General features: G+C 38.5%; 2 protein-coding genes across 5 annotated transcripts in view; one reads left to right on the forward strand and one right to left on the reverse strand.

The window, feature by feature from the left end:
* Positions 1-22,950, reverse strand: part of LOC112045573 (uncharacterized) — a 38,549-nt gene extending 15,599 nt beyond the window's left edge. The window contains exons 1-12 of the mRNA XM_024081818.2: positions 22,693-22,950; positions 21,372-21,508; positions 20,579-20,722; positions 11,578-11,670; positions 8,879-8,984; positions 7,883-7,996; positions 7,447-7,614; positions 6,871-6,966; positions 5,350-5,484; positions 4,569-4,644; positions 2,141-2,322; positions 124-248 (exon numbers count right to left, since the gene is read on the reverse strand). Of these exons, the coding sequence (XP_023937586.2) occupies positions 124-248; positions 2,141-2,322; positions 4,569-4,644; positions 5,350-5,484; positions 6,871-6,966; positions 7,447-7,614; positions 7,883-7,996; positions 8,879-8,984; positions 11,578-11,670; positions 20,579-20,722; positions 21,372-21,508 (1,376 nt within the window). The 5' untranslated portion in view covers positions 22,693-22,950. The remainder of the gene's footprint in view (positions 1-123; positions 249-2,140; positions 2,323-4,568; positions 4,645-5,349; positions 5,485-6,870; positions 6,967-7,446; positions 7,615-7,882; positions 7,997-8,878; positions 8,985-11,577; positions 11,671-20,578; positions 20,723-21,371; positions 21,509-22,692) is intronic.
* Positions 22,951-25,077: 2,127 nt separating this feature from the next.
* The window catches only part of LOC112045576 (anoctamin-8), a 39,819-nt gene continuing 37,389 nt past the window's right edge, over positions 25,078-27,507 (forward strand). For 3 of the 4 annotated variants that reach the window (XM_024081831.2, XM_024081839.2, XM_024081846.2), the window contains exons 1-2: positions 25,078-25,478; positions 26,786-26,911. In XM_024081831.2, coding sequence (XP_023937599.1) covers positions 25,355-25,478; positions 26,786-26,911 — 250 coding nt within the window. In that variant the 5' untranslated portion in view covers positions 25,078-25,354. The remainder of the gene's footprint in view (positions 25,479-26,785; positions 26,912-27,507) is intronic. The other variant, XM_024081864.2, reaches the window with a different exon arrangement.

The raw sequence follows: 27,507 nt of genomic DNA on the forward strand, positions 1-27,507 counted from the left end.
AATCTACGCGCACAGGTGCATGGGAACTGCGCGAACAGTGTTGGAAACTGCGCACACAGTTGCACGCGAATTGTGCGTACAGTCCACTCGCCGTACACATACACACACACAAGCGTTACTCACGGTCGGTTGGCCTCCAGCAGCACGTAGTCGGTGCGGTCCGTGGCGAGCGCGCGCGGGAGCAGCGCGGCGTGCATGTCCTCCCACGACACCGGCGTCCACGTGAAATTCGCGGACTCGTTCACTTGCTGCAATCGACACACATTAAGTCAGTATAGGGTGATTTAACTTCCACAATTTTTTCTTTATTTATTGTGGTTTCATCATCATCATCATCAAATCAACCGATGGACGTCCACTGCAGGACATGGGCCTTTTGTAGGGACTTCCAAACATCACGATCCTGAGCTACCTGCATCCAACGAATCCCTGCGACTCGCTTGATGTCGTCAATCCGCCTGGTGGGGGTCGGCCAACACTGCGCTTACTAGTGCGGGGTCGCCATTTATGTCGGTCGGCTCTTCGTATTATGTGCCCCGCCCATTGCCACTTCAGCTTCGCAGCTCGTTGAGCTATGTCGGTGACTTTGGTTCTTCTGCGGATCTCCTCATTTCTGATTCGATGACGCAGAGATACTCCTAAAATAGCTCGTTCCATCGCCCGCTGTGTGACTCTAAGCCTTCTTATGAGGCCCATAGTTAGCGACCAAGTCTCAGAATCATAGGTCATCACTGACAACACACACACACTGTTCGAAGACTTGTCTTCAGGCACTGAGAACAAGCCAACTGTTACTGCGGTGTAACAAGCCAATTTAGAAGAAAAATCATCTGCGAAACACTTCATTATTTACAGCTGTCTTTACAAGAAGTATATATCGGCGCGAGTAAGTTACTTGATCGGTTGGTTCGCGTCGTCATGAGCTGAGATAGTGCAAAGTGTTCCGTGAGATAGGTGGGGAGCTGCAGCCGCTCGGGTGCTCAAAATCATTCTTGTCATGGCGCTCGATACGTCCACACCTTTTGTTGGATAGTAATCCTTTATGGGTTGTTTTGGGATAGGCGGGGAGAGAGACTGAGTGATAAAATTATATAAGCGATTAGTGAGGTTAGTGAACCTAGTGCAAATGGCAGTGCCGATGACCAACGTCGGTCAGCGGTTCTGTGAGTAACATTTTCAATAAGAAAACGGCTTCTCTGTTATACAGAGTGCTCGGGAGTATTTCCCATAACTTTAGGGTTATATTCTTTAAGGAAATTTAATTCAAAATGTTCAAGGAACATGTGTTCTATAATTAATATTTTCGGGGTAAATAACATATATAAAGGCGTGTGTTACATGGGAAGCCGGAGTTATTTGAATTATTTTGTATGAAAACATAAAAAGTTTATACTTTTTAGTAGTTACGCAGTTCGGCTCCTATAAGTGGACTCGTCAACACGAAAGTTATGGGAAATATTCCCGAACACCCTGTATACATAATGCCATACTCGGGGTTCTTATTGGCATAACGCGTGGAAGACTGCTTCTAAGTCAGCATTCATCAGTCGGTGTGCGCTTGCCTATTTAGACTATAGACCTGTTTTGCACCCAAATTCAACAACAAAAAAGTCTGTCGTTTTTTGAGGGGGATGAGGTAAGCTCACACATCGAAAGTATTTAACACAACTAAATATATTCTGTGTCCATACACTACACACAACTATAAAATTGACTCGCAATACACACACACGCGTAATTTTGACACAGATTAACCAACACATGGCTTAGATTATCCAAAGAATATATACATAGCATATTCGATTACTTGATCATTATTTTGCTGTTCCGTCAAAAGAATCGATTGTTTTTAGAAATTGTTTTTATTACAAATTTGATAAAATTGAGGTAGAAATACTTAAATATGAAACGGTACTCTTTTTATAAACTATAAGTTCTTGGCCGTTTTTTATGCCATTTAACTACACAAACCGGCATTTTTAGGGAGCTCTTTACACGACGAAAACGATTACAACAATGAAACATCGATTCTTCAGCAACAGTTTTTATAAACGCGCTAGATCATTGATTTTTGATCTTTGCCAGAGGTGTAACGGTTAGCGAGGCAGGTCCTGTTACTAATGGTCGAAGGTGTGCTCACCCTCACGTACTCCTCGTCGAGCGGCTTGTGGTCGTCGGCGGCGAGCACGCGCACCACGTTGTCGCTGCACACGGCGGAGCTGAAGCGCGACTGCTTGTAGTACACGGCGGAGACCTGCAGCTCGCGCAGCGTGTCGCGCAGGCGCACGAAGCCCATCAGGTCGTACTGCCACACCCAGTAACCTACGATCACATCCATATATTGATCTCCTCAAAGCTCAGACCAATTATAGCAGGACCTGTATCGCACTCATAGTCACGAACAAAATTGTCTGTCATTTTTTGAGGAAAACGAGCTTACATTTGGTGTATATCTATACTAATATTATAAAGCGGAAGAGTTTGTTTGTTTGTTTGATTGAACGCGTTAATCTCAGGAACTACTGGTCCGATTTGAAAAATTCTTTCAGTGTTAGATAGCCCATTTATCGAGGAAGGCTATAAGATATATATTATCCCCGAGAACCACGCGTGTAAAACCGCGCGGCGTCAGCTAGTCTTATACTAAATTAGAAGTTTTTGCCCGTTTTTTAACCGACTTAAAAAAGAAGGAGGAGGTTCTCAATTCGGTCGGTATTTTTTTTTTTTTTTTTTATGTATGTACACCGATTACTCAAAGACGCCTGGACCGATTTCTAAAATTCTTTTTTTGTTTCAAACGGTATAGTCCCCATTTGGTCCCATTGCCATCATGTCAAGATCTGATGATGGAATCCTGGAGAAATTGAGGGGAACTTTTTAAAATTATATGGGTGTCTACTGTGTTCATATACTTTTCCATTTAGTACTTTTAAGCACTACAATTTCATGAAGGTTTAAAATCGATCTGATGATGGAGCCATAAAACAGACGATGGAACTCCTCGGCGATTTACAGCAGTTACCTTGTGTTTGGGCTTGATTAATTTGTATTAATGAGAACTTTCCACATAGATAGGTTGTGACTGTCATTTAGGGGTTTGGTGATGAAGACCAAGGACAATTAAGGGAATTCCTTAACAGTTTACAGTATCTACCTTGTGTTTGGCCTTGATTAATTCGTATTGCTGAGAACTTTCTAGCTAGATGAGTTGTGTCTGTTATTAGGGGTCTGATGATGAAGACCAAGGTCAATTAAGGGAACCCCTTAACGGTTTACGGTAGCTACCTTGTGCTTGGGCTTGATTAATTTGTATTGCTGAGAATTTTGTACCAAGATGGGTTGTGACTGTCATTAGGGGTCTGATGTATTCGTTTGAGATGAAATTTTACACTAAAAATCGAAAAATAATAAAAATTTTAATAAAAAAAATACAACCGACTTCAAAACCTAAAAACGTACCCACTAAACTAAAAAGTGAAAAATAACATCATAATATGTTCTACCTGCTGATCAGTATGAAGGCGGTGCTTAGCCGGTGTTGTCTTAATTTAAGCCATTTCTGACAGGACCACATGAAACAACACTGTCTGCAAAATCTAAATCTATAAGATATTCTCACATGGCTTGAATTAATACATCACTGGCTTAGCACCGCCTTCATACTGATCAGCAGGTAGAACATATTATGATGTTATTTTTCACTTTTTAGTTTAGTGGGTACGTTTTTAGGTTTTGAAGTCGGTTGTATTTTTTTTATTAAAATTTTTACACCATTCAACTACACAAAAAGGTATTTTTACGGAGCTCTTTAACTGACGAACACGATTACAACTATTTAACATTTATTCTATAGATACAATATTTATAATCGCATTAAATCGTTGATCATATACTTTGACAGAAAAGTAACGTTTAGCGAAGCAGGTCCTATACAATAATTGGTCTGAGCCTCAAAGGGTAATTTTTTAACCTATACGAACTTATCGCAAAAAGAGGTGTGTTATAAGTTTGACGTATCTGTCCCTCTGTCTGTGTGTGTGTGTGTCTGTCTGTCTGTGGGATCTGTCAATTTAGTGACTTGTAAAGTAAAATCGGTTTAGCCGTATGAAAGTTGTGGGTGGTCAAAGTGACTCTCCAGAACGGGATCAAAGTGAGAAGAATAACCGAATGTCTGCAAGTATCCTCGAGTGGGATCTCAATTGAAAGTGCACTGAAATATAATATTGACGACTTAATCGGGAGTGTTTTTCGTGATGATGAGAAAATTGGGACATGGAAATCCAGCATAAAAATCTTTATTCTAGATCCTACTAATATTATAAACGCGAAAGTTCGTTTGGATGTTTGTTACTCTTTAACGTCGCTACTACTGAATGAAGTGTGTGTATCAGTGTGTATGTTTGATCATTGTTTACGCTGCGGCTCCTGAAGCGATTTAGCTGAAATTTAGAATGGAAATCGATTTTATTCTGTATTAACACATAGGCTATTTTTCATCCCGGAAATATCCATGTTTCCCGAGGGATTTGTGAAAAACTGATATCCCCCCTAGTTCTCTATACACTCACCGTGTATGACAAGCCTCTGCAGGTGCGAGCACTGCCAGCACAGCAACACGAGCGGGTTCACGTTACACATGACCATCTGGAAGCAGAATTAACAGATTTTCTCAAATGAACTTGCATATTACAACCATAGCCCGGGATCCGCGAAAGTCAATTACCGTCAAGTTCAATTTCCGTCAGTAACTTCATCTTGATGAGACGCTCAACATTTTTATTTACGAAAATTCTTGATTCTGGGAGCTAACTGGGTTACCAGGTAATGGAAATTTCTGAGCGTCGGAACGAGACAATGTACCACGCAATAGGCTACTTGCCTCTTTTGTCAACAGTGTTTAAACTGAATTATGGAAGTATTATAAACTATATTTTATTTTGTCACGTCAATAATAACCAGTAAAAAATTTAATATTTAAATGAAAAAATATCTACGTAAAACTTTTGCCGCCGAAACACATCACATTAGCAAGTGACGTCATTCATAGAGACAACAGCATGATTGGCGTTTGCAGTGATGTGATTATATCACGTCAATCACAAACCGATGCCTTGTAGCGAATGACGTTACAGTTTATGATTGGCGTTTACGGTGATGTGATAAAAATACAATTTTGTTTTATAAAAACATTACAATTACGAGATTATTTTCACAAATAAAAATGTGATTAGAGTTTCTAGGCATCTAAACTGCCTCTATTGCAAAAAATCCTCTTAGTTTTGTACAGCAGGCGAGTAGCCTATTTGTATTGTGACTGTTAACTTAGGTGAAACTAGTGGATATACAAACATCCTCGGCTTCGCGCGACTGCTTGATGATCCTGCTGAACATGTCGGCCGAGTCGGAGGGCGCGTCGGCCCACACCAGCTCGCGCAGCGTCGCCGGGTACAGCCGCACCGTGCGGTAGATCACGTCCGCGTACAACTGGCAACACACGCGTACTATGTCATCATCATCATCTCCTTACCCTTATCCCACTTAAGTGGGGTCGGAAAAATATGACAATCTTTTCCGTTCGTCTCTATTACTCGTCAACTCATCATCCACTCCTTTTACACACATATCCTCTTTCACACAATCCAACCATCTCATCTTTGGCCTTCTCCTCCTCTTATGTCCTTCCACTTGCACATACAACATTTTTTACGCATTACATGTCCATACCAAGCTAACCTTCTACCCCTCATTTTTTGGAGCCACCTTCAGACTTCCTCTTATATACTCATTTCTTATTTTATCTATTTTTGTCACACCACGCATCCATCTCAACATACGCATTTCGTTCACATGCATTCGTTTATTATCCGTCCCTTTCAGCGCCCAACATTCTGATTCATACAGCACGACAGGTCTTACAACCGTTTTAACGCGTACAATTTATTGAAGCAAATTCTTTACTTACGTGTCGTTGCGATGTCATTATAGACTAAGAGCCCGTGAACCCCAGACCTTTGTCATTTTATAAAGGCTGAAAGTTTGTTAGCTCATTTTCCTACCATAAGTAAGTATGGTAGCCAATTATGGAGTTTGTACCGTGGTGTCTTTGGAAGGTACCAGGTAGCGGTCAAAACTCCATAATTATTGACTACCATAATACTTATTGAACGAGCATGAGCTGACAAACTTTCAGCTTTAATAAAATGACGAAGGACTGGGGTTCACTTGCTCTCCGTCTATTAGATCGCTCGACTCGTATCGTCACGAGTCAAGACAGTACGTCATGTTCCGTGTGGTGAGTATTAGTGGGAGGCCGAGTGCTGGCGATATAGGATAGGCGACTAGTTCATTCTTGTCGTGACTTTTTCGATCTTTCCACACCTTTTGTTGGATAATCCTTTATGGATTATTTTGGGAGAGAATTACTTGAGTGGAGAAGGGGAGTGTTAACTAGTTTTAAAACGCGTCTTTAACCCTACAACGGTCACAAGTCTGGGACTTCACTCAACGTCATTCTCTGCCACTCGGGATTTTTTTTGGTAACATTCTTAGTGGGTATTGTTAAAGAAGTTTTACTTCAGTTGTGTGGTCCAAAGCACACTTGTTTTTAACTAGACAACACACCACGGTTTCACCCGCGTAGTTCCCGTGAGACATTCACAAACAACGTAACTATCTAGTGGTAAAAGAATTTTCGAAATCGGTTCAATAGATCCAGAGATTACCTGTAGAAGGTAATCTCTGGATCTATTGAACCGACACCACAAACTTTACCTCTTTTTTGATGATTTTGACACAACAATTTGAACAAACTTCAAAAATTAAAATTACTTAATCTGAATGGTGATGTATCTTTAGTCTTTATTTACTTACAGATTTACAAAACATGACTTTCAGTGAATACAGCGGCAGTTCCGTGACGAACACTTTCTCCAAAACTTCATTGAACACTTTCCGTGATGCAGATATCTGGAAACAAAAACAAAAATAACAATTAATCAGCAAATTGGCAATAGCTGCAGTGGCAGACCACAGACCACATAGTTCCAAGAGCCGATGGACGTTGGAGTTTCAAAGTTCTGTAATGGCGACCCCACACCGGAAAGTGCAGTGTTGATCGTTGGTTACTCCGAGAATATCAAGCGAGTTGCAGGGAGCTTCTGGATCTGCTGATCTAGAAGCAATCTGCAACCCCTGCACTTTTCGGTGCGGGGTCGCCATTACAGCACTTTGAAACTCCAACGTCCATCGGCTCTAGGAACTATGTCTGGAGCCAGCGCTCAAGACTCTTGTGTTTGAAAGTCTATGTCCATGAGGCCTATGACAAGGTGAGCGGGCGCAGCAGCCTGATGTTGAGCTCGGTTCGCTTCTCTCAGCTCGGAGAACGTCTCTAACGTGTCCGTGCTCAGCCGGTCGTAGTCTAGCACTATTTCATTGTTGTCTACTTACAATATTGAGGCCCACTCTCAGTTTCTTGTGAGCACGGGACCAGTCCACGGTAGGCAAGGCGAGCGGGCGCCGCAGCCCAATGTTGAGCGTCAGCTGCGACACTTCGCTCAGCTCGGAGAGCGTCTCTAACGTGTCCGTGCTCAGCCGGTCGTAGTCTAGCACTATTTGCTGTAACAAGGTGAAAAGTTCATTTCAAGATTCTTTCTATGTCTATTATCTATATATACATAAAAAAAATCTTGAAGTAACTAAAAAAGTTACACTTTATAACTCAAGAACGACTGCACCGATTTGCCTAAAAATGTATAGGGAGGTACCAGGAGGCGTAGAAGATAGTATACTAAGCTAGGGGTAAGGTAGGTGTAGGATAAATAAAGTCTTAAAATAAAAATAAATTAGCTTTTACTAAATTGTATCTATCTTCAGTCTTACTTACTCGTAAAGTAGAGAAGGTCATTAGGCTGGCATTGCACCGTGACAGGACGGTGTCTTTGGGCGACGGCATCGTGTTGAAGGATAGTGGCCTCGAATAGTATTCTACATTTTTGTGCTGCAAAGAAAAGAAAAAAACCCTTATCCTCGTAGGTCAGTAAAGTAGCTTGAGCTCAGTTGTTTGTGGGGCAGCGTGGACACCATCACGCTGCCAGTCGCGTTAGTGATTTGGTGCAATAACGTTTTGTTGTAATTATTAATAATGTCTTGGTTTGTAATTATTCTTCAGAAATTGTTTTGATGTGGGCATGGAGAACTTGTCAGGCAGGGGAGATAAGTGCTTATTGCATTCTAAATGGATCCCTCAAACCTACACCTAAGGTCACAAGTCCTGGGACCTACTTGATGTGTTTTCTCTACCACAAAATAATGTACAATCACTGTCGCTGCTACCTGACACACGTCATAGTAGGTTTGCCAAAATTGATAATTAATAGAATGGTTTACAATACAACTGCACAGTATTACACACAAGTGCACAGTGCTACAGTATTTATACTAAACTCTGATCTTGACTGGTTTCGTATCCTGAGTAAGTCTAGGAAATATTGGGATATCATCCTCCAATAAATCAACTCAGCCCGAAATTGAAATGTAGTCTTAGTTTCAATGTTCCTCGAAGAGTTAAAACATCGGTTTCAGACGTTATCATTAACAAGTGATAAAAACAAAGTGAAAATTAACAGTATTTTTGAGACATGCGGTTATGTTGTTATTATGGTGATAAAAGTTACAAAGGTTTCCAAACGCGCTTTTGTCCGAGAAGAGCCAGCTACAAACTCAGCCAGGAGTTTTTTATGTGTTTTTGGGCTATACCTAAGCCCTAAATTCCCTGTCCTGTAAGAAAGTCCTTGCGCTGCATTGGACCATTAAAGGGCTGATGATCACTTCAACTTTGCTGTACTATGATTTTTTTTATTTTAAATAAGGGTATACTTACAGTGTATCTACCATTTTCATTCTTTACTGTTCCCATTTCACAACCTAGTAGAGTCAGTTTTTGTAAGCAGTGCATATTCTTGAATATTAAACTCTCGGCGATTATTCTGAAAAGAAGTGGTATAAAAATAATTATTCGTTTTATTTGGTATAATGGAGTGTAACTGCCTTATTGGTCAGCTAGCAAGTCGTACGTGGCTTCGTAAAAAATACTCTATAATAGAAAATATTACAGTTTCATTAGTTGAAACGACTATTCAAAAATAATTATCAAGTATAAAATCAACTTAAGAAACCTCAGCACATGGTACGACTAGATTGCACTGAAGGTAAAGATTTTTGTATTTTGTTGAAAAATCAATAGGTATAACTTAAAACAGTAAAATTTCGCCTAGCATATCTATACTAATATTATAAAGCGGAAGAGTTTGTTTGTTTGTTTGTTTGATTGAACGCGCTAATCTCAGGATCTACTGGTCCGATTTGAAAAATACTTTCAGTGATAGATAGCCCATTTATCGAGGAAGGCTATAGGCTATATTTTATTTTAAAAAAAATTAGGGATCCTTCCTAAAACTCCAATAATGTAACCCAAGGTGTACATGGCGCCTTCCCAACAGTCTGCAAATTCCCTCAAGCATTGTCATTGCTATTCAAAAGGCCAAGGGGTTGCAAATACAGCAGCGTCATTCACTCGCAGCACACATCATTTTCAAAAAAAAATGTCGCGACAGCATATATCTATCTATCTATCTATACTATAATAAAATAGTAGAAATCGAGTGTCTGTACTTTGACCAAATTTAACTAAAATCAAGTTAGGGCGATTAGAAATGAGCAATAGAATACAAAAAATATATTTTTTTATTTTTTTGCCTGTCTGTCTGTCTGTCCTTCTGTCTGTATGTTCGTGCTATTCTCTGGTTCTGCTGAACGGATTTTGACGCGGATTTCACAAATAGATTAAGCAAAGTTCAGGGCAACATATAGGCTTTGTTTCATTAAAATCGGACAGATAGAAAAAAGTTATCTTGAAAAAACCGGATTGCTTAAAATTGATTCGCAGGCGTTATTTGGAGAAACGAGATTTCCACTAAAACTGTGTAATATCGATATTGAGGCACATATTCTATACTCAACTGACCAATTTGTTTGTTTATTTGGTTGAACGCGCGAAACTAATCTCAGGAACTACTTAAAAGTTCAGGTTCAAACTGAATAATCCTTTTTGTGATATAAATAGTCACATTGTCTACTTTTTTATCGTATAATGTTATGCAAGATTTATTACTATAAAAAGAGCACGAATTTGGCGCAATAGCTATTAAATACTTATCTATATACTTATAATAAAACTGTAACAGGTCAAATTACAGAACTTTTTGATTAATTTAAATAAAATTATCATAGGGCATTATACAATCGATACTGAATTCAAAAACATTTTTTTTCGATTATTTGTCTGTCTGTCCCTATTTTTTGTTGACCGGGCATCACACTGAAACTACTGAATGAATTCAAATGAAACTTAGCACGGTTTGAGAACATAATACGGGGCAGGTTATAGAATACTTTTTATAGCTAAAATAAAATCAGAAGGGGGTGAAATCGGGGTTGAAAGTTTGTACGTAAACTTTATTATAGACCGGCATTTGGCCGGGAGTTTGTGATAGAGTCTTTGACCGTGACTACGGCTGGGTATTTTACCCAAACAAAAAAAAGCGCGGCCTTCGGTCGGGGGGTTGTAATATGGCCTCTGATCGTGGCTACGGCTGGGAATTTTACCTAAGCACGAAAAACGGAACGCGTAGCCTTCGGCCGCGCACTGTATTGTGGCCCGGCCTTCGGCCGGGAGTTAATGATACAGCCTTCGACCATGATTACGGCTGGGCATTTTACCCAAGCACGAAAAACGGAACGCGTAGACCCAAGCACGAAAAACGGAACGCGTAGCCTTCGGCCGCGCACTGTATTGTAACCCAGCCTTCGGCCGGGAGTTTGTAATACAGCCTCCGACCGTGACTTCGGCTGGGCATTTTGCCCAAGCACAAAATAAGGGACGCGCGGTCTTCGGCCGCGCACTGTATTGTGGCCCGGCCTTCGGCCGGGAGTTTGTGATGCAGCCTCCGACCGTGGCTACGGCTGGGCATTTTACCCAGACACAAAAAAGTACGTACTTTGTTGTGCACCCTCTTTCGTCCGGGAGTTTGTGATAGGGTCTTCGACCGTGGCTACGGCTGAGCACTTAACGCAGACACAATTAATTGCATGCCGGCCGTCGGCCGGGGGCTGGATAGGGCCTCCGACGATGGCTACGACTTTGCATTTTACCCAAGCACAAAAACCGCGCACATTATTGTACACCGGCCTTCGGCCGGGGCTGTGATTTTATAATTTTTATATATAAAACATACGAAAATATAAATAGAAGGGGCGACGGCGTCGAAAATGTACATAGATTTTCACGCGGACGAAGTCGCGGGCACCTGCTAGTACTTCAATATTTTGGCAGGCTTTGATGATCAGCCTGTAGAGTATGTATGTAGACGTAGAGTATTTACGGAACAACCTGTATACACATATCCTCTTTCACATAGTTCAACAATCTGTTTTTGAACTTCCCCTATTGTTGTATCCTTTATACAGCAAATACATTCAGAAGAAAATATACACATATAAACCAGAAACAACGTTGCTTACCGATTTATTTTGGCAACTGGTGAATTTGAGCACTGCGTTGAGTAGGATGGACCGATGAACACTAACTCTTGCAACTTTTGTGAGTCCAAAAACCTGCAATATAATAAAACAATTATATATGCTTTATATTCCTACAATATAAAGATCGCTGCATTCGGTACGTCATGGACAGGGTAGAGTCGTAACTTGGTATCAAGTAAACAAGGACGGGAGTATGAAATATGCATTAGACATTTCTGGTAGGCGTCCACAGATTCGCACCGTACGGATCGGACGTACCTCATCAAACGGATTTTAGTATTCTTTGTATAGAAAGTCATACAAGTGCGTCCACTGATCTGCATCGTACGGATCGGACGTACCTCATCAAACGGATTTTAGTATTCTTTGTATAGAAAGTCATACAAGTGCGTCCACTGATCCGCATCGTACAAATCGCATCGAACGGATTTTTGCTAATATTAAAAATCCGTTTGATGCGATGCGGATAAGTGGACGCCGTGTTTAATGCGTAAATATATTTCCCAGCATTACAATAAAAGGATGTACCTAACATTCTCGAATGAGTTCTATTACAAAGAACTTCTTTTAACTCAAAATCCTTGTACAAGTAGATTACATCTTGTAAGTATATTTAAAGGATCTATTGTGTATGAGTAACAAAACAGCTTCACAAAAGTGGATTTCTTATCAGATCTGTAGTCGTATGACATTTATTATTTGTATAATGTAGAACGAGAGTATAAAAAGTCAGACCTGCCTCAATTTATAAAAACTGAAAGTCTGCTATTCTCAAAGGTAAGTCATCATCATTAACAACCTAAATTCGGTTCACAATTGAGCACGACTCCCCTCGGAGAATGAGAGGGATTAGGCTACTAGTCCACCACGCTGGTCCAACGCGGATTGGCAGACTTCACACATATAGAAAATTGAGAAAATTCTCAGGTATGCTCAGGTATGCAACAGGTATCCTCACAATGTTTTTCCTTTAAGACGCATTATATTTAATTTCTTAAAATGCACATAACTGAAAAATTGGATTCGAGCCTACGCCATCCGAATCGAAGGCAGAGATTATATCCACTGGGCTATAATAGGTAAGTACAATATGCAAAAAAGGGCCACTACATTTTATACTTGGACAATTGAGTAAGGGTGTGGATCCTTGAAACATGGTTCTTGCCGGGTCAAACTCCACAGTTGTCTACTTTAGTAAGCTGTGGAGCTGGCATATTTGGAGCTATTATAAAATTAGGACGGTCTGCCCGTCACAAGCTTTTATTCTACTACGTATACTCGTAAGGCTGCCTGTCCACCAGAGCGGAGCGAGGCTGCGGAGCGAAGTGACTTCCCGAAAAAACTCCCCCACTCCGCTTCCACACGTGATTCCCTGCTCCGTTTTCCCCGCTCCGCTTACCGGTTTATGAATATGATTTTTTAAACTAGGTCGCAAGTTCCTGTCCACATAAGAGGAACGGAGATTTTGTGAAAACCTATTGGTTAATATTTCTCCGTATCTCGGCTCAGCTGTCTCGCTCCGCTTCGGTGGACTGGCAGCCTAATGCAGATGTTACATATTGTATCAACATAACGATCACGCATATATTACTATAGATAGATAATATCCAACTCTGCGTTCACGCAACAAAACACGTTGGCTCGGGGAAGTTGAATCACATTACCAAACAGAGTTCATATGAATCTTTAATACGTAAACGTTTATAACGAAATGTATAAAGGTAATCTACTTTCTCCCAAAAGGAAACCGGCGAAAATAAACGCGTTAATGTATGTACATAATGTTGTCTAGCAGAAGCGAACGATACGAAACGGGGTCGTATTTGGTGGTCACGTAATAAAGTGACGCAGTTTTCCACATTGGAAGTCATTTGGAGTTCCGCACCACAAAAGGAAAACAGAACCCTTTTACTAGTTTGTCTGTATGTGTTTATTTGTCCCTGTCAAGTCGATTTGAATAGACAATATGTTTTTACTTGGAGTGTTAAGTTTACTATCGTAAGCCACGTCAATCAGGCTGGAATACAGTAATGCTGCTTGCCGGCAGAGATCATTATGGCGGTATTATACTTCCCCAGACATACTGTCACAAAAAGCTCAACTAATACTATTAACCCTAACAGCCCTAAGCCCTAAACCCTAACAGCTGCCGCATATTTGGCGCAGCGTATTTCATCGTAGTATAAAAATTAACATCTAAATAAATTAAAATTGAATACTTTTAAGAACCACCGAAGGTCATGAACTTATTAATTACACTCTCAATCAAGTCATCAATCGAGTATATTTGCAGGCATTCGGTTATTCTTCTCCACTTTCACCCCCAGAACTTTTAAACGGCTCACCCGATTATCATCAAACATATCGAAGTACACTCGCAGAAATCTATATAAGTCGCCTTACTATATAAGTCACCTTTCATACAAAACAAACTAAATTGAACGCTTCATCTGTTCGAGAGCTATGGTACCACAGACAGACTGACAGACAGACAGACACGTCAAACTTATAACACCCCTCTTTATGCGTCGGGGGTTAAAAAACCTACCAAGTGCACGTCGGGGCACGCGCAGTGCAATTTTCATCAGCACTTACCCCACATGGGGTGTCGTTGGATGGCGTCTACGAAATAGACGAGAAAAAATAATCATCCCCACTTTATGATCGACATGGCGAATCTATAAGGGTTCCTTGTTGACTACGGAGCCCTAAATAGAAACAATTTTGGAAATTCCATTATCGCGCGTTATTTTACTTCATTATTTGTTTAAAGTAACTGCCTTCTAATATTACTTTATATATTATAATGTATTCTGTTCGCTCTGCCAGAATATATACGCTGTCCGATAGGCTAAACTTAGTGGGCATTTACTTAAGAGTTAAGTCCCTCTAAGTAAACATAAATTGAAACTATAAACGTCTCGAAAATACATTCCATAGCAACAATATCGATTTCCGTCCACCTTTGTCTTAAGACTCGATCGCGTGACTTTAAGAGCCAATTTACATACATACGACACGACACGGACTTTACCCCGTTCCCATGATGTTCTCCGTCGGGCCCAATGTCCCTCTAACTCTAAGCAGAGGTCAGAGTCTCATAGGTCCTTTTCTTGATATAATCTACAATTCTACATTAATATTATGAACAGGAAAGTTTTGTATTTCTGTTTGAAACGAATAAACTTAAAAACTTCTGGACCAAATCGAAAGCAACCTTATCAAGGAGTAACAGAAGCTACATTTCATCCCCGTATTCCCACGGGAACCAATAAAATTATTCTCTTTGCCACTTTGGTAGCGTATAAGTTTTACTTAGTAGGTAGGTTAGGTTAGGTTAGGTAGTAAATCTTCGTTGGATTCTGTTTGATTTAAAACCCTATAAAATGAAAGTAGATCACAACAAAGATAGAATATAGAATATCTCGAGCAGGAGAATTAATATTTTTCTATACCAATTAGTTTGGAGTAAACTCTGGATCTACAGTAGCAATTATTTCTTCTAATTTTAAGGACACCGTAACAACAATTTAAAGAGTTAAGATGTCGTGTCGCAAGTCTTAACGATGCGACATATCGTGTGTATGTATTGGCTCTACGTCTGGAGACACGGTAGCGTGTTTATAACGTAGGTACAAGGTAAGCAGTAAATCTGAATCTGCCATTACTACAGAATAGGTATTGGATTGCTTATGCAATGTTGGAGATATCTCAAACTAATGTAAAGGCTAAACGAAATCATTGTTGTCAAAGTTACAAGCTCATTCTGCCTGTTCGAAAAAGGCATTAAGGAGAAAATCCGTAGTTTAGATCCACCGCGCAACGACATCCAGCGAATCCTCCAGCGAATGGCAGGGATTCGTTGAATGTAGTCGGCTCAAGATCGCGATGTTTGGAAGTCCTATAAAAGGCCTATGTCCTGCAGTGGATGTCCATCGACTGATATGATGATGATGATGATGATTAATGACGCAACTTGTGCATCGTAAACAGTAGCCACAACTAAGTTTAATGCTTGTGCCTGGCTTAAATTAATACGATGCACTTACTCTGCATTTTTTTAAGCGTCAAAGAAAGTGAAGTTACAGAAAAACCGTTTACAAAATAAAATAAAAGTTTAGTTCCAAAACACGCGATTGAAATTTATCAAAACATGAAATCATGAACGAGAATTTTATTAAATATAAAGTAAATGTTACGTCATAAACTATTTACTTATAATAAAATGCAAAACATATCGTAAACTATAAATTAGGTATTCATTACGGAATCGCAAACATTCAACCTTTATCGCCCACGCCGGTGACTTTCCTTTATTTTTAGATCGCCATTTCCTTTTTGTATTGTAAATGTGACGTCCTTAGTGACGTCGACGAGTCAACTTCGTTTAAATTGACGTAGTATGCGATCGTCAAGGAATATTTTCTTATCATATTTCACGTAGTACGGCATCCATACAAAATCAATTTTTAATGGGGGTACCGTAGGCTATTAAAAATAATACGTACATAATAGGCACCGAAGTTGAATAGCGTCGGATTTGGATCGCTAGGTTAAAGTTGATATTAGCTCTCCAGGAGGTTAAGGTTTGTTGAGACTGTACACTGAGCCCCTCAGACCAACAATTATGTAGGACCTGCCTCGCTAGACGTTACTTTTCTGTCAAAGTATATGATCAACGATCTAATGCGATTTTAAAAACTGTCTCTATAGTATCGATGTGTAAAAAACGTGCAAAAACTACTAGTTTAGTATAAGATATATACCAAATCTAAGCTCGTTTTCCTCAGAAAATGTCAGACAATTTTGTTCGTGACTGTGAGTGCGATACAGGTCCTTCTATAATTGGTCTGAGCTGAGCCCTGATGTTTTGGACTAGCGCAGAAGCTTTGGTAGAGTCAAGTCGAGGGATGGAAGAACGGAGGAAGCGATACGCTATCTAAGGGCGTCTGTGAGACTTTGCGACTATTTGATCGGTCAGCCCGTCTGCATTAAAGAAGCCGACAGTCAGAGAATGCGGTTTTAATCTACCGTTGTGAGCCATTGATAAAATCCTTAAAGTCTTGCATCGCGATGAGCACTGTGCTCGTCGACTGTCTTAAGGGAGTCTACCTTATACTTCGCTATGAAGGGGTCGTACTCGACTATATCCAAGAAGGAATGAGTCGTAAAAACGTTACACGGGGCGTGAGGGGCCGTGGTTAAGGGTCATGGATAACAATTTCAGAGAAGTCATCAAAACACCTGTATCGTGTTACACATAACTCACGTTACTGACGCAAGTAATCTCATTCCGTAACATGATACACCGTTACGTAACAAATAATCACTAAGCAGATTAGTCTACACGTCACTCTTTAAGATTTTCTTATCTCCATTGCAACGGATTGAATTCATTTTACTTTTTAAGATAACATAATAAGTAGGTAGGTTACACAATTATCTTTTCTACACCTACTAATATTATTCAGTCAAAGGATTTTGAAAGCCACGTTATTTGTGAGTGTCATAGGCTATATTTTATGCTTATTTTCACGGGAACGGCTACGGACGGGAGCTACGCGGGTGAAACGCGAGGCGTCAGCTAGTCATTTACATAAAGATAGAGAAAGGTATGTTTAGAATGTTGATACAAATATGTCGGGTACAAAAATATTCGTCCGATTTAAACAAAAATTTCACCAATTAAAAGCTACATTATAAGCGAGTAACATACGCTATATTTTATCACCCTATTCTCATTGTACTAGCCAACGGCCCGCGACTTCAACCGCGTAGTTCCCGTTCCGGAGAAAATACGAGACACTCACAAATAGTGTGGCTTTCTAGTGGTAAAAGAATTCTCAAAATCGGTTCAGTAGATCTAGAGATTACCGCCAAAAATACCACAAACTTTCATCATTATCAACCCATATTCGGGTCTGAGCACGAGTCTCCTCTCAGAATGAGAGGGGTTAGGCCCTACGTTACCTATAGTCCACCACGCTGGCGCAATGCGGATTGGCAGACTTCACACACGTAGAAAATTAAGAAAACTCTCAGGTATGCAGGTTTCCTCACGATATGTTCCCTTCTACGTTAGAGACACGTGAAATTTAATTTTTTAAAATGCACATAACTGAAAAGTTGGAGGTGCATGCCCCGGACCGGGTTCGAACCTACGACTAGGCTATCACAGCTCGACAAACTTTACTTCTTTATAATATTAGTATAGATAGATATAGAATCACATACATCGAACAATTCATACCAAACCGGTAAGCTATCAACAAGCTCTGGTATTTTAAGTAGCCGGATTCCGGAAATGTCAAGGCAGCGAAAGGTAGTAAGTATATCCTGAGTGTCGTTTCTCGTTACAACAATGTGATTTGATTCTTTTTTGCTTCCGCGGTTTGTAAAGGAGTTACTTATAAATATGTATGTAACTTCTGTATAACCGATCTAGGTACTCTGTACGAAATCGTAAATCTATGTCTAAAACATTCTACTTCTTTATAACCAGTCACTCATTTGTCGAAGAATATGGTTTTTATTATTCTCTACAAGTTAGTCCTTGACTACAATCTCACTTATGATGATGCAATCTTATATGGAAGCGGTTAGGAGCGGAAAGGTTAGGAGTAGGATGAAAATCCACACCCCTTTCGGTTTCTACACGATATCGGATCGGAACGCTAAACCGCTTGGTGGTACGTTCTGCCGGTAGGGTGGTAAATAGCCACGGCCGAAGCCTCCCACCAGCCAGACCTGGACCAATTAAGAAAACTTCAGTTGGCCCAGCTGGGGATCGAATTGATCGAGTGAAACACACAAAACAACACTTGCCAAATACAGGTTGAAAATTATTATGGAACCTACTGATTCGAAGTCATAAACCAACTGGTCTAACAAGGAAGAATGCATAGGTAGATGAAATACACTACAATCACGACGCGTGAGTCGACTGCGTGTGAGAAAGAAGAGAAAGAAAGCCAGTCTAGCCACCGCATCCCTACATTCTTTGATAGCTAATATTTTTCACTGGCCATAATAGCTAGCGCACGATGTTCTGAGAAGTCAATGAATTTCTATCTTGCTGTAACATTATACTATATGGCACAGTCATCAGAGTGCATGGATTTCGCAGAAAAACATGCATGACGCCGAGTGGTACTAACACGATCAAGTGAAGAGAAATAGACAAAATGTCGTCCAATGGCGGCGGAGTTATATTTTCTGACTGACTAATGCTGGAAGCTGCTGGAGCCGTGATAGCCCAGTGGAATGACCTCTGCCTCCAATTACGGAGGGCATGCGCTTTCAACTTTTCAGTTGTGTGCATTTTAAGAAATTAAATATCACGTGTCTCAAATGGTGAAGGAAAAACTTCGTGAGGAAACCTGCATACGAGAGAATTTTCTTAATTCTCTGCGAGTGTGCAGTCTGCCAATTTACATTGGGCCAGCGTGGTGGACTATTGGCCTAACCATTCTCATTGAGAGGTGACTCGAGCTCAGCAGTGAGCCGAATATGGGTTGGTAGTGATGAAAAAATGTTGGAAGACCATTGAAAATCTTAGCTAATTTAAGCATATTCTTTTCTTGGGCTTTTTCTGCACTCCACTCCACTGGAGTCACTCCAGTCAACCAAGTTGATTGATTATATGACAAAGAATAAAAATTTTAATAAAAAAAATTCAACCGACTTCCAAGTCAAAAAATAACTTTAACTAAAAAGCAAAAAATAACATCCTACCTATGTGCTACCTTCTGATCAGTTTGAAGGCGGTGCCAAGCCAGTGATGTTTTAATTAAACACGTTTTAACTACAAAATTTCTGTGATTCTTTTAGAAACAGCTTTAATTAAAACACGACACTGGCTTGGCACCGCCTTCAAACTGATCAGAAGGTAGCACATAGGTAGGATGTTATTTTTTGCTTTTTAGTTAAAGTTATTTTTTGACTTGGAAGTCGGTTGAATTTTTTTTATTAAAATTTTTATTTTTTTATTTTTAGTGTTACCATACCTACTGCGTGTGTACAGTCACAACCTATCTAAGTGGAAAGTTCTTATCAAGACAAAATTATCAAGTCCAAACACAAGGTAGCTACTGTGAGCCGTCGAGGAGTTCTCTTCACTGTGCTTCGTTTTCATCACCAGACCCTTAATACAGTCACAATCCATCTAGGTGGAAAGTGCTCATCAATACAAATTTATCAAGTCCAAACACAAGGTAGCTACTGTGAACCGTCGAGGAGTTCTCTTCACTGTCCCTTGTCTTCATCATCAGACCCTTAATACAGTCACAATCTATCTAGGTGGAAAGTTCTCATCAACACAAATTTATTAAGTCCAAACACAAGGTAGCTACTGTGAACCGTCGGGGAGTTCTGTTCACTGTCCCTCGTCTTCATCACCAGACCCTTAATACAGTCACAATCCATCTAGGTGGAAAGTGCTCATCAATACAAATTTATCAAGTCCAAACACGAGGTAGCTACTGTGAACCGTCGAGGAGTTCTCTTCACTGTCCCTCGTCTTCATCACCAGACCCTTAATACAGTCACAACCCATACAGGTGGAAAGTACTCATCAATACAAATTTATCAAGTCCAAACAAAAGGTGACTGCTGTAAATCGTTGACGAGTTCCATCGTCTGTGTTTCGGCTCCATCATCAGACCAACTCCAAACCTTCATAAAGTTGTAGTGGTTTAAAATACCTTATGGAAACACTAACTAACGCACTAGCCGTCTCTACAACTTTCGAAAGTTCCCTTCAATTTCTCCAGGATGCCATCATCAGATCCTGACATGAAAAAAATGGGACCACCCTGGAAGTAAACCCTTCAAAACAAAAAAAGAATTTTCAAAATCGGTCCATAATTGACGGAATTATCGCTGGACATACATAAAAAAAAAAAAAAAAAAAAAAACATACATACAGCCGAACGTAGAACCTCCTCCTTTTTGGAAGTCGGTTAAAAAGACAAATACTCACTGAGGTAGCACATAGTTCATGAATTCGTCCAGGCTCTCCCCAAGGCTATCGATGTAGACGTGCAGCTTTGTTGTGTGTTTTCTGAACACTTGAGTCACAAACAGGCTCTCATCCAGCTGCTTCACTCGCAGCTTCAATGTGTCCCTGATGGATAACTTATATGTTAGTTTAATATTCTTCAAATAAACAATTTATTTTTTACTAGTACTTAATGATTACTACCGAAGGAATCATGGATTTTCTAGGAAGGTGTAATTTATCTCTTTACTCATATATCAAATTTCATTTAAATCAGTTCAGCAGCTTAACCATGAAAAGCTAACAGACAGACATACTTTTGCATTTATAATATTATTTAGACTAGCTCACTCGACAGACGTTTAGCCAAAAACCACTTTCAATATAAACTACATTTTATTATTTATCTTGGGTTGTTTGGCTTAAATGTTATACTAGAATGCAGTAGTGTGCACATCATTGATGATCATTGATGTATTAAAGATGGAATTTTCTTTTTTTTTGTACAATATGTACGTATAATGCCTAACCTAGTCAAAAACTCTGCGCCTGACGTTACTAGAATGTATTTGGTCATAATTTTTGTTATAGGAAGACAGGCATATAGTTTTTGCTTAAGGCCATCTGTGTATAAAATAGTTATGTAATGTTAAAGTTTTGTTTTATTGCTAATCTTCTTTTTAGCTATCTTTTGTCAGTATGAAAAAAAATTAGTAAAATTTGTTTAATGTGTGTTGTGATTTATTCAGTGTTAGTTATTGTAAACAATACATACTTTCTTCCTTCATATAACAAGATGGCACTCCGCCAATGACGGCAGGTGGAGAGTGTCGCAAGCGCATCCTTCGTGCTGAGATGGTCGAGGATGCTCCGGAGTGGGAGGAGAGGCAAACTGGCCCACCCCTCCGACATCTACAACAATACAGAGAATATTAAAGTTTGGCATTACTTCTAAATAATATTTGACCAATGTTCCCATTTCCTTCCAAGTAGTTAGAATAAACTGTGTTAAGAGTGGGCACAACAACAGTTCAGCTGGCAAAGATTGAACCGATGACCTCTCAATGTTGTTGACTGCTTTACCATGTACTGATCTATTGAGGCTTCATTAACGTCTACATACCCAAACTACATTAAAACTGTATGGCAGCAGTTGCAAATTCTATGCACTTATAATTAAGTTATGTTGTTTTGATGCAGTTTACCATACATAAATATTATATTATGTTGTTTTGATGAAATTTACCATACAAAAACTGCATCAAACTCTTCAAATACAATTTCTCACCTACTACTACTGCAGTGAAGAGTTAGGCTTTGGCTAGTTACATTTTAAAACATTTTGTACAAGTGTACAAATTGGCTACAAAATAATAATTATAAATTTTGAATCAAGGATTTTTTCTACCTACCTACCAACAAAGATTGTATTACAATGAGGTTTTCATTATGAAAGTTAATATTTTTCAGGGAAGGTGTATTTAGTAGGTACATAATTTGAAAGTGGTTTTTTTTTTCATAAATTAATGTAGATATACCTACTAAAAATTTTATTTACATTTCATCATTTTAATCAGTTAACAATATGCCAATGTTGTGTAATAACTTTAACTAATAAAAATGTACCACTTTACTTTATTACTTAACAAAATTCATATTGATAACATGAGTTTTTCACTGATAGACTTAGTATTTCTGATTATTAATGTATAGTTTATGCAAATAAATCCAGTGACTCGTTTCTCCACAACATCAAAACAGTAATGACGAAAAAATCAGCTGTTTCGATTAAGTAGGTGTGACGACGTAACAGCTGTTTTATAGAAAGTAGGCTAAATAAAAAAAATAATAACTGCGTAAAAACATTCAGTTAATTTACTTGAGAAATACATACTCGATAATCATAGAACAACAATTATGACTTACAATCAAAACTGTGCAAGTTTAATACAATTTACAGCCACAAACAAAGGTCAAATGAATTTTCAATGTATAACTTCGAATGTTTTGATTTTTTCGCAGTGACGAGTAAAGAGCAACGCTTCGATTACCACTTGATAAAATATATTAAAATCAATAATGCAGATTTATCTCACCTTATTTATTGGTCTGTGTAAGTTACAAGATGAAATTGATAACTACGAGACAATAAATAATTTATAAACCACTGAACAACTATGTGCGACGTAATTTACTAAATTAATTTGACATTTCGTTTCAAGCACTTCAAGAAGACCACAGACAACAGAAGATGGATAAATGAAATTTGACGTTTGACGTTGACAATGAGCGGCTTATTGTTGAGCACCAAAGAATATAAATTCCAATAAGAAGAAGTAACTCTTAGCACACACAATAGTAACATACACGAAAACTTTGGACATAGCAGCGACATTATCTCCGCATACAAAATAAATTTGAGTTAAAATGAGCGGAAATTTTAAATGGAGATTTTTGATTTTAATTTTTGGAGATCCTCCTTACGAATCGATTTTTTATATAAAGCGCCCGGTATGAAAAAAATATGGGTAGTAAAATTAGATGAACGAATGACAGCGTTACGTTTTTTGTGCGCAACCTATTCTGCGCAGCTTTCACCGTGCCCTGCCACCAATAGTAAGCACATGCATGCGGGCGGGCCCTAGCGCGCCCACGCTATAGGCAGGCGCGCACGCCGCGGCCTGCTGCTCCTCGGTTGCGCACCTTTCACTTATAAGGCCTGAGTATTGAGACGTTCATAGTGTATGTATGACTGCGGGGCAACATACACCTATTTCAACAGTCGATCTGAAGAAGTCCCACGGCTAAAACCTCAAAAGTCTTCAAATACAAAATTCTCAATACAAGATTTAACACGCGGTTATGTTCGCGTACTATGTTGATAAAATGAAAAAGAAGTGCGTGCGTCACTGATTGGACTAACAATACATCAACACATTACATTTTAAATATTCATCCACATTACGCAACGTAGAAAAATGAAATATTTTACAATGTTTGGCCTACTCTACGAAGACATGCCTACAACATACGTGACTTTGTATTTTGTCTAAGAAACTAAACTTCGTTAAGAATGATGAGTAGCGGCGCGCGACACTCGCCTGTTTACGTCCCCTCTAAGGTGGTGCGACCATGTACGTGTACGTTTGTGCTATAACGCCCGGCCTGGTTTTTGTTTTGATGTACCCCACTAGTCCAAATGACTATGTAAAACTTGGTTGAAATTAATGTCTGATATGATTCTGATAACAGTACCTAGTAATCTATTTCCGCAACCAACAGATGAATTTTCTTCTATGTCCAAAAGTCTTTGTAATGAAGTTTCGGCCCCTGTTGAGCACAGTCTATTTATTATTTTGAACTATGATAGAGGATTCCATAGAGGAACTAGATATGAACATACATTGCACCATTGCACTCAAATTCACCAACAAAATCGGTCGTTTTATAAGGGGGATGAGGTAAACTTAGACATCAAAAATATTTAACACCATTAAATATATTCTGTGTCCATATGGTGTCCAATAGGTGTCAAAAGTGTCCATACAGTACACACAACTATATATTTGATTTGCAATTCACACACGCGTAATTTTTACACATCGCTTAGACTATCCACAGGATATGAACATAGACTGTTCGATTAGTTCATTGATGTTTTGCTGTACCGTCAGAAGAATCGATTCTTTCTATGATATTGTTTTTATTACGAATATTATATAAATAAGGTAGAAATACGTACAAACGTCGTTTTTAATGCCATTCAACTACACAAACAGGTATTTTTAGGGAGTTCTTTACACGACGAAAACGATTACAACAATGAAACATTGATTCTATAGCAACAGCTAGATCATTGATTCTTGATCTTTGCCAGAGGGGTAATGTATAGTAATGTTATTATTTGTCAATGACCGCAACAGCAAAACATCGAATTGCGAATCAACTATTAGTGTGTACTTAATATACTACACCAGATATATTAATTTGTGTCAAATATTATCGATATATAAGTTTTTCTCGTCCCCCTCAAAAATACAGTTAGTTTTGTTGGTGACATTGGGTGATACAAGAAGAAGCGATTCTTTCTTTTACAAATTTGATTTATCATAGTTACTTATTCAACTTCAAAATACTTTAAAATTAAACGTTATTAATTTTCTAGTAGGTAGTAGTTGACAACTTTTTATGTTATCTAACTACGCTAACCAGCATTTTTAGGAAGCTCTTTACACGTTAGAAACGATTATAACAATGAAACATCGATTATATAGATACAGTTTTTAAAAACGGATTAATTCCTCTATTCTTGATCTTTAACAGAAGGGTAAAGTCTAATGAGGCAAGTCCCTATATAATTCGTCTGAGTGGCTACCAAATACAATAAAATTAAGTAACTAAAATACTAGAGCTTGAACCGTGGAGGCAAATTATAAAAAATCAATGATTTTTAAACATGGCAATAACATTTTTAAAATGGCGGCCAAAAAATCAATTTTTGAAAATGACAGATGATTGTTGTATTTGTTTGTCGCAGTAATTATAAATAAAGTAATTTGATTTATGTATTAATCAATCGTGTGTTTTTCTTCATTGCGCTATCTGTAATGTGTATACAATCGTATAGTATTTAGTGTGTACAGTGGTTTCGTTTTATACTAGTGCGTATATGCATAGTTTCTATTGTGATCGATGATGTAAGACAGTAGGACTCCTCACAAGGTCGGCGGTTTATTGTTTCGGTTTTTTCGGATATCCATGATGGAGAGTGATAATACGAGTAACTGTAATCATGAGAAGGAAGAGCACGAAAGCAGTTCCCATTCGACACCGCAAGAGCATAGGAGTTTTGCTGAATTTGCGAAAGATAAATTGGATAGCGGTGAGTTGCTTGGACAATATATTTATATGTAAATATTATATTATTACGCGTAAAATAAGATCTTTTGGCACATAAACACTCATACTATCGTCTTCAAATGCACTAAAGCTATACTTTATGTCAAATATTCAGTTTTTGTGTACTATATAAAATAACATTCATTAATGTTGTCTTTGAATCCTATAGTAATATGTATATTGAGCCTAACACATATTAGGCTGCATCAATATTGTACAAATAATTGTATTATCGTTTACGTCATTTGTTCATGTGTTTATTCTTAAAATAGAGCCTTGTAAATTCAATAAAAAATAAAAGTACCCTTTGATTTTCTAATTTTTTTATTATATTGTAAAACCTTAGTGTATGTTTATGTAAACCATAATAGCTGTTATAAATATCATGATATTCTAGTCTTCTCCTCTAGCCTCTGAATATAAAATGTACAGTGTACTCCCTCTAAGTTAGTCCAACCTTTGGCGTAGCCAGGTACAGGCAGGCAGTCTAGAAATTTGGTTGGTCACTGGAACTCCATAGCTTGCGATTTCAATTTCATTATGCAAACCCAGTGCTTTGCTTTGGTTGCCCGTTTGTATTGTGAGTCGAAAAACAGGTTCCCACTGAAATCTGGCTGAAACTACAGGCGAAACCGAAACTGAATAATTAATCAATCGGACATGCTCAAACAGCATGTCTGATTGATTGATAACAAAACATTTTGTAAAAAATGTTTTTTTATTCAGATGTTTTAGTGCCTATTTTTTGATGTACAAAGGTACTTGAAATTTTATTGCTTAAAAGTAGTTAGTAACTTGCTACTAAGGAACAGAAATATTTATTTTTACCGAAATATTTGAAAATCAAGTTTTCATTGAATATTGGCGATTGTGGATATTTCTTGATGGTGCCTGTCTGTATTTGCACATTAGTGTGCATGTAAGCCTCTCATAAATTTTGAAAGGCTTTACTGATTTAAACAAAATAGAATGTATTTAAAATGGCTTCATAAAGCATTGGAACTGATTTAAATCAATAGATTTAGAAATATCTCAAAAATAAAAATTTAAAGAATTTGTGTTTTAAACGGTTTTACCGATCAATTCTGAAAACGATTGCACTCGCAATCTCAGGTAACTGCATTGATTGAAGTGATTTCATCTAAATCTATGGTTCATTGTTTTCTATTGTTGTTGAAAACCACAGAGGCTTTTCTTTCCGGAATAATCCATGGCAGGATTTGTGAAAAACTGAAATATCCACATGGACAAAATCGCAGGCGTCCGCTAGTATAATTATATTTATTACAGCTGGAAGGGAGCTCCGGAGACGTCTTCCCATGGCAGGGCTCGGTGCTCACCTCATGCACCCAAGGAGGCTTCTGTTACACTCAACTCCCACCCAGCAGACTGATGTTGTCCTCATATTTCCAAAAGGTACTTACTTGTATGTATTGTACTGCACTAGCTAACTCAGCAATCATTGTTTTGCTTTATAAATTTTTAAAGAATACTGGGGTGGATCACCTTTATCAAGGGTCATGACAAATAGTAACAACCTATTTCCAGACCTACCAAATATACACATTATAAAACTTCCTCAAAATGGGTCAACTTGTTTTAGAGGATTGAATACTGTGACACAAGAATTTTATAATGAAGACAGGCTAGCCATTGACTGCAATCATGATCACTTCTGATGATAAGCTTGTCTAGTTTTTTAGGGTTCTGTAGTCCAGAAGAATCGTTTCGCCATGTCTCTGTCTGTCCACAGTTTAGCGCAGAGACTATTACTACTAGAAAGCTGTAAATTACCATAAGTATGTAAATCTTAAAAATTATTAATTTAAATATTACCTTTTTACTTGTTTCTCTTATAGTGTGGAGTATCGTTGGATAGGCTTTTGAAAGATATACCATTGTCTTTTACCAATACTTTTTGATTTAGGGTTACGGTATGGGCGAGGTACGGTTGTATACGGATACGTTTTAAAATTCACGAGTGTAAGATATATAATGAAATTACAAGTAAA

Source organism: Bicyclus anynana, chromosome 2, assembly GCF_947172395.1.
Source record: "Bicyclus anynana chromosome 2, ilBicAnyn1.1, whole genome shotgun sequence".
In the NCBI taxonomy this organism is placed as follows: domain Eukaryota; kingdom Metazoa; phylum Arthropoda; class Insecta; order Lepidoptera; family Nymphalidae; genus Bicyclus; species Bicyclus anynana.